Source organism: Miscanthus floridulus, chromosome 10, assembly GCF_019320115.1.
Source record: "Miscanthus floridulus cultivar M001 chromosome 10, ASM1932011v1, whole genome shotgun sequence".
NCBI classification, from domain to species: domain Eukaryota; kingdom Viridiplantae; phylum Streptophyta; class Magnoliopsida; order Poales; family Poaceae; genus Miscanthus; species Miscanthus floridulus.
Window position 1 is genome coordinate 71,167,398 of NC_089589.1, and position 7,655 is coordinate 71,175,052.

General features: G+C 46.8%; 1 protein-coding gene across 1 annotated transcript; it reads left to right on the forward strand.

Annotated features, from left to right (window-relative positions):
- Nucleotides 1-1,418: 1,418 nt before the first annotated feature.
- Nucleotides 1,419-3,215, forward strand: LOC136484849 (protein AUXIN-REGULATED GENE INVOLVED IN ORGAN SIZE-like). The gene is made up of 2 exons (XM_066481811.1): nt 1,419-1,909; nt 2,186-3,215. The coding sequence occupies exon 2, from the start codon at nt 2,364-2,366 to the stop codon at nt 2,679-2,681; it is 318 nt and encodes a 105-aa protein (XP_066337908.1). The 5' UTR covers nt 1,419-1,909; nt 2,186-2,363; the 3' UTR covers nt 2,682-3,215.
- Nucleotides 3,216-7,655: the final 4,440 nt, after the last annotated feature.

Genomic DNA, 7,655 nt, shown 5'->3' on the forward strand with positions numbered 1-7,655 from the left:
ATATATGTTTTTTCATAACGAAATATGATATATGCTAAGGCAGCCTTATAACTTATATGTAAGAACACCTGAAGACGATTACTGTTTACAGGACAAGTCCAGATCTCGGACACTTACAATGCCACTGATCGTTACGAGCAAAATAGTCTTTCATCTTCGTCACGAATAAAATAGTTTTCAAAGATCACAATATATAGGCTATGTTCGTTTCTCTTATAATCCGTCTTTTTTGCTTATTTTTTTTTAACCAGAACAATATTTATTTCTCATAATAAATCAGCCGGAATAGTGTTTCGGCTTTTTTCAGCGAAACGAACGGAGCCATGCTATACAGTACTCAATAATAAGGCCAACATGTGTCAAGAAGAAAACGCTAGTCTGCAGTTAGGTTAGCTCAATGAGTACATGCTAGTCGATTTCTGTTACATCCGTCCGATAAGCACAAATATTCACATCTTTGCAAAAGGAAGATATTATGCCCTTGAATGAATGGTAAAAAAAACTCAACATATATTCGACACGTAGATTGGCAGCAACGACGAACCGTCTTTACGGGGTGGATTGCGTGTCACACCAGTCTTGAGATAATAAGAATCCCAATGAAACAGCATGCGTAATGAAACTCTTCGTAATCTGCCACTCCGTCATCAATGCTAAGAACAAACATGTCGTATATCATAGTACTATTTACTCACAAGTATAAGATTGTACATTTCATTTTTTCAAAAAAAAAAATCAAACATTTTTTAAACATAACTTTTTAACATAAAAGTCAATCGATTTTAAATTTAACTAGATTTATCAAAAAAAATATCAAAATTTATGTTTTCAAATAGATTAACTATGAATTTTTTTTATAAATTTGGTAAAAAATTTATGTAATATCGAAACTAGAGGTCATTTGCTAGGATGGTGCAGCTACGACTGTTTTAAGTCGACCTCCTTTGGCGCTCGATAGAGGCACATCGTCTGTATGTTTAAACTCTTCTTCTTAATATAATGATACACAAACCTTTTGTGTATTCGAGAAAAAAACTGGTGAAAAATTAAAATTGGTTAACTCGTTGGAAAGTGAAATGTCCATTCTTTTTGACATAGAGTGTATACACGATAATCTTGCCATAGACCATGAGACCAGCAAATGGAGTAGATATTTTACTCTAATAGTATACACCACATTAGTCAAGACTCTAGACTAGACGTGTGGTAACTGAAGGAGAAGGAAACGCTAATCGCAATTAGACAGAGGTTGCTCAAACTCAACTCAACCGGGCAGGTCCGTCGCTGCCAATTGCCAAAGGGTGAAAGGATGTGGGTCCCACCGGCACCCGGCAGCCGGCACTCCACCCCACCACTTGGCTTTGGCTGCATGGATTGCCTACCCAAGTTGGTCCTTGCCTTCTTGGATGCAATGTATCCGCCCCTCTCCTTCCTCCGTCCCCCCGACCTCCGAGATTTGAATCCGCGCTCCGAATGGAATCCCCCACGCATAAAATTGACCACCCGTCGTCCTCCCTGTCCGTCATCATGCTCACTCAATCTCTCCCCCCGTTTCCATCTCCATCCATCCCCCCGGGAGCAGGAGCTACAGCAGGAGTCGAGTCGGCGTCGTCACGGGAGATACCAGCTTCGCTATCACCGGATCCCCCCTCTGCTTCCCTCTGTTTTCTTCTGCGCGCCCCCGCTGTTAGTGTCCCGTCCGGCGGCGTTGCTGGTTCCTGAATCCGAGCTTTCGTGGAGTTCTTCACAGCTGCCGCTGCTGCCGCTGCTATTGAGATCTCTTTCTTGATCTGGAGGGGTTAAAGAGGGATTCTTGCCTTCCCACGGGAGCAAGAGAAAGGGGAGAACGTGCTTGTTCAGGTGGTTCAACAGTGCGGACCAGAGAACAATGCGAGGTTCAGGATTAAAGGTACCTTTTCCTGCTGTGTGATTTCGATACGTTTGGGTGATTCTTCATCTTTCTTTTGATTGGGTTCTTCGGATTCTTCAAAGTAGCGATTTTTCACCTGAAAATTTCTGGGGGAAAAGGTTTGAACTTTGTTCGCCGCTATAGAAATTCTAGGCGATTACGACGGCGTCCTTGCTAAGTAAATATCACGTTCATAATGACAGCTCAAAAGACCATTTGGTTGGTAAAACACATGATTTACTCAGCTTCTTACACTCGTGTTCCATCTCTTGACAGGTATTCTGGATTCAGGGGCAGTTCTTCCAAAGCAAGTGACAGGCGATTCAATCACCGGAGCTCAGATCTGATTGCAACATTCAGAAACACAGGAGTCCTCCCACCGCCTTTCACTTCTTGCTTACTTCTGCAACCACTCGCCGTGACTGATCTTCGCGTACACCAAAGAACACAACACATGGCAAGCCGACCTAGCGCGATGGAAGGAGGGAGCGCAATACAGAGGAATAATGCCGTGAAGCGGCACCTGCAGCAGCGGCAGCAGGAGGCGGATTTCCTTGACAAGAAGGTCATCGCGTCCACCTACTTCAGCATCGGGGCGTTCCTCCTGCTCGCCTGCCTCACCGTCTCGCTGCTCATACTGCCGCTGGTGCTGCCGCCGCTGCCGCCGCCGCCGTCGCTGCTGCTGTGGCTGCCGGTCTGCCTGCTCATCCTGCTAATTGTGCTGGCCTTCATGCCGACAGATGTGCGCAGCATGGCCGCCTCTTACTTGTAAATAGATAGGCCACACCTTGGCCAGTTTTCTGTGTTTGGGGGGTGATTCGTCCTAAGATGAGTCATGAGAGTAATGTGAAGCATGTTTTCCAGAGGTCGATTTCAATGAAGTTTGGTAGCTATACGAAGTTAATTGGTTGGAACTTGGAAATTATGTGCATTGTGCGAACATATAGTTGTGCAGAATTTTCTGTAATTGCAGCAATCAGTTGAACAGATTGACTGATCCACTTGTAGTGGAGAGAGGGCTGAGATCAGGAACAACAGAGGCAAGTCGCTGAATCTCAGTAGGCTTACTAGTTAAATTATGCCTCGCATTTCTGTGAAAATTTTCTTACTCATTTTAATCTTCCACCATCTGTCTCATAAGGAGTTCATGTAAAATTGGTCTACATCCAGGGTCTATCACTGCGATATGCTGGTCATACAGTCAATACATTTCAGACTACAGTTCTAACCTACGAAAGCATGGATGTGTATTTAGGATTTACGAACGCATCAGACCGAATTGCAATTTTTTCTGTATGCAGCTTAATTTGGGTTTAGAGATTGCAATTTTCACTGTATGAGCAAGAACTGAATTGCAATTTCACTGTATGAAGCTAAAATAATGGGCCCTTTTAATTATTAATAATAATGGTTTTGTTTTATTTTTCTTCTAATATTTGTTGATGCAAAGTCATTGATGGTGTCATCAACATCAAACTCATTGAATAATTTCATGGCGCTCTTGTATTAGGGTCTGTTTGGTTCAAATAAGTCATCTACTTATAAGTTGAAAAGTGAAATAAGTGGAAATAAGTGGCTGATTTTGCCAAACGTCACCAGCTTATAAGTCACCTCTGCTTATAAGAAATAAGCTGGTTCACTCCTGCTTAAAATTTAGAAGCCACCCTTTTCTGCGTGGGGCTCACACCTTTCACTTAACCGGTATGGGCTTATAAGTCATCTACAACCAAATATGTATAACTTATAAGTCACTGATTTTCAGTCCTTACTTGATAAATCATCTAACTTATGGAAACTAAATCAGGGCCTAAGTCTTAAAAAGTTAATAGACCATCTGTGTGACTATCAACTCCACTATCCTTTTTTTTCTTTTTTTTTATGTCATCGATGCTAGAGGCATGCTTTGTAGGTAAAGGACTTTCGGTGCCAGCAGCGTGTCCGGATGACCCGTGCCTGCTGCCTGCTCCGTGTCCGGCTTTCCCGCGCAGCGCCCACGCGTGCTCTTTACCTGTGCCTCTGTCGCTGTGTCCTGATTTGACCATGCACCCTTGTAGGGGGAAATCAGCGCGCCCGCTGCCATCAGGAGCAGCAGGTTGGCGCGTGATGCTGCTGCTGACGTGCCGCATCTGGCTGGAATAAGGAGAGAGTAGTCGAGCATGGATGCAACTTTATGCTTCATGCGTGTTGTCGTACCATGGATATAGCTTTGTGCTCTACGTCTACTTGGCTTCCCGTGCGCACGCGGGAACCGCTGCGCCTAAGTGGACCACCTCTGCTGCACCACCTAACCGCTCTTGCTGATGAAACACTTACAACATAAAGGATTTGCTGCAACATACGTACAAAATAAATAAAACATTTATAACATATGGTTGCAACATATGTGTACGGGCACTGCAACATATGAAACATTTATATAAAACATTTGTGACATACGTTTAAAACAACTGGAACATTTGAAACATACACTTACAATATACGTGTATAGCTATACAACATATGCAACATACAGATGAAACACTTGCAACATACGTTTAAAACAGCTGAAACATTTAAAACATATACTTGTAACATACGTGTATAGTTATTGCAACGAAACCGCGCGGAAGGCAAATGATCTCGGGTACGCGTATAGGCTGGGCTCTCCTTTTTTTCTATGGGGCCAATGTATCCACTCCTATCTACAACACATATATACTTGGAGTTGGGGCCCTTGGTTTTGAAGGCCCACTGCAGCCGCCTAGTTGGACCCCCCTTGGGGCTGGGCCTACTAAGAAGTTGCGATCACATATTATTCTCCTACAACTAAAAGAAAAAAAAGTAGGACCACCGTTTCGTGTGACATTTGATTAGGTCGCCTTTCTGCCTACGACGTGCGATCTCGCGAGCCTGCCTCTCCCGAATTTGTTTCCTGCAGTGCTGCGCTGATCACAGTAATCACGGCACCTCCCTATCCCACCTTCCTAAATTCCCTCCCATCCCACTTCCCAATTCCTAAATCACGCATCCCGCGTCTGCCACCGCATCTGCCTTCCCCTACCTGAGAGAACGCCTCGTCCTTGAGCAGTCCAAGCAGACCGGCAAGCTCGTCAACCACCTCGGCCGATCCTTCTTCCTAATCCAGTTCCCACCCGCAGTCCGTAGCAGCGGCCAATGGCGAGAGGCGGCCGATGAGGCGCGGTTCGTTCCCAGTTCCCACCCGCATCGGGGGCCACAGTCACAGCAAGGTGATCCTTGATCCCAAAGACAATCACCGTCTTCCCGATCCCTCTCCATCCCCAATGAATCAATGATCATCGCAAACCTTCTCTCAGCTTGCACACCGACGTCGTGCAGTCTACTGCCACATGCCCACATCCCACACTGTCAGCACGCTGACTTCATTGCCGTCAGCATTTCCATCTGAGAATCATCTGTGTCGACAGGTACATTTCATTTATTTATGATTTTCATCCTGTGATCCATTTCTTTTCGAGGACGTGCCTTTATAGATCTCAGATTTCATCATGTGTGATCTCTAAGCTATTTGGATTCAAATGGTTTTATAACTGAAGGAATCCTTGTTTATCTAAACATTGCATTCCGTGTGATCTATCTTCTGTTATTTGTATTACATTCGGTTCAGACTTTAGAGACATTGCCCCTCTCGTCTTCTTTGCCTTCTGCAGGTGGCATCTTTGGAGCAGTACAAACCATACTTCAGTATTGCTCGTCTACTAAGAATGGTCATTTTGCTTGTAGATCATTTAAATTTACTTATTGTCGGTGCTTTGTAAACCAAACTAGTAAACTTATACGATTGCCACACTGCTCTAGGAAGACAATGGTAGCATCCAATAGACACGAGGATTTATACTGGTTTTGGCCGAAGCCCTACGTCTAGTCTCAGAGATGATCGAGTGCGTGTTCCTCGCTTGAATGCTATGAAGTTCTTATAATGGCGTGCAAGAATGGTGGAATGGATGGAAGGACCTATGCTAGGTGAAGGGCTACCTGAAGAGAAGCTCTAGGAGCCCTACTGCGATGGTGAATGGTAGAGGATTCTGAATATGTCTAGAGAGGGTGCCATGGCTACCCTTATGTAGAGTTCGGGGCCAGGACACATACAAAGCAGGAGGTTCTCCCGTCCGAAGGGTCAAGAGTGTGAGGGAGGTCCTAGCTAACTTGGCTTGTAAGCTACGCCGTCTTCTGGTGCACGTCCGGTCATAGCTATCGTCATGGTCTTCTAGCCGCGTTGCGATAAGGTGTGTTGTGGCTCTACTATGCTGGCCGTGGTGACACTATAGCCTCGATGGTGGTTCATCAGCCATCCTTTGCAATGCGGTGTCCGTCATGGCCTTCGTCAACGTCTCCTGGTTCCTAGGGGCATCGTACCCGAAGTAGGTAGCCACCCCGGGTCGTCATTCACCTGGTGGCTTTATGAGGCCGAGGGCCACAACCCTGATCATCAATGTCGGGGCGCTCTGTCAGTCTAGATGGCCTCTTCATCAAGTCCCTTGTCATGGATCCCATCCCATGGTGAATGGGATTGTACAAGCATCTAGTCGGTCTGTATTTGGATGGTGGGTATCATACCCATTGCCATAGTGGTGTGGTGTTGTCTCGTCGGTGCGGCATGGCACAAGGATGGTGTCTGACCAGACCGAGGTGACTGTTGTCCCCTTGGTCCTTGTAGAGTTAGTGGGCATGCTTATTCTTGTTAGAGCAGACGCGCCTAGCTGCTCTTGACCTCCCCCATCCCTTCCGGGGGTCGTGATGGGGAGGGGTCGTGCGTCTTACGAGTGTTGTGTGCTAAGGTGAGTGGAAGAGGTTGGGGATGACCCTGGCCTTGGCGGCTGGCCCGCTCCGCTCGGCTTTCGCTAGGCCTCGGTCATTCGGGCCTTTTGTTAGCTGCTATATTGTAGGTCGTGCGGCCTGCTAACTAATCAGTGCCTTGGGACACCCCGGGGTCATAACCCCGACAGTAGCCCCCGAGCATTTTTACAACCATGAAGTGATCATGAAAGCACTGATGCGTGTGTATGCTAGAGCGTGGGTTCATGGTCATGGACTTTCCGAGCTTCGCCGCTCGACGCCCTATGGGCTGGTACATTCAATGTGGCAGGTGGACATTGTGCCCTTTTGTGGCTTTTCCGAGCTTCGCCGCTCGACCCCCTTTCTATCCCCTGATGATGGGGTACGCACCCGTTACCTAGGCGGAATCGTCTGATCTTGTCGATACTATATCGATCCTGCTTTCGTGAGGGTCTTAATTTTCCCAGCCTTATGCGGGTATTCGTTACTATCGGTGACCTTTCATGGTTCGCCAAGCGGCGAGGGGGTCTCGAGCTGCTCTGTCCCCCCTGGGTCTATAAGTTCTAGTCCCCCCACCGTTTGAATCACACGTCGCTGTGTCTACACCTCGTCTCTCACCTTCCTGCTAAGAGACGGGAAATGGGAGAGAAATGCTCTAGGGGGGGACCATGTGGCTCCCATCGAGTGTTCCTTCTGGGGTCTCCTACAGCGGCCAGAACAGGCGTCGCCCTTCCAACAACTGGTGCTAGAAGGGATTTTATGAGTAGGGAAGGACCGTGGCGGTGCTCAGGCTAACCATGGGGTCTCATGATTCAAGCGCTTACCCAGACCCGTAGGTCTCGGGTTGCTAAAGCACGAGCACCAAGGACAACTTCTAGTTTCTCCCCGTACTTATAGACGGCTTTGGAAAGCCGCCCTAAGTTCGAGGGAGGCATTGCCGTCCCATGGTGTC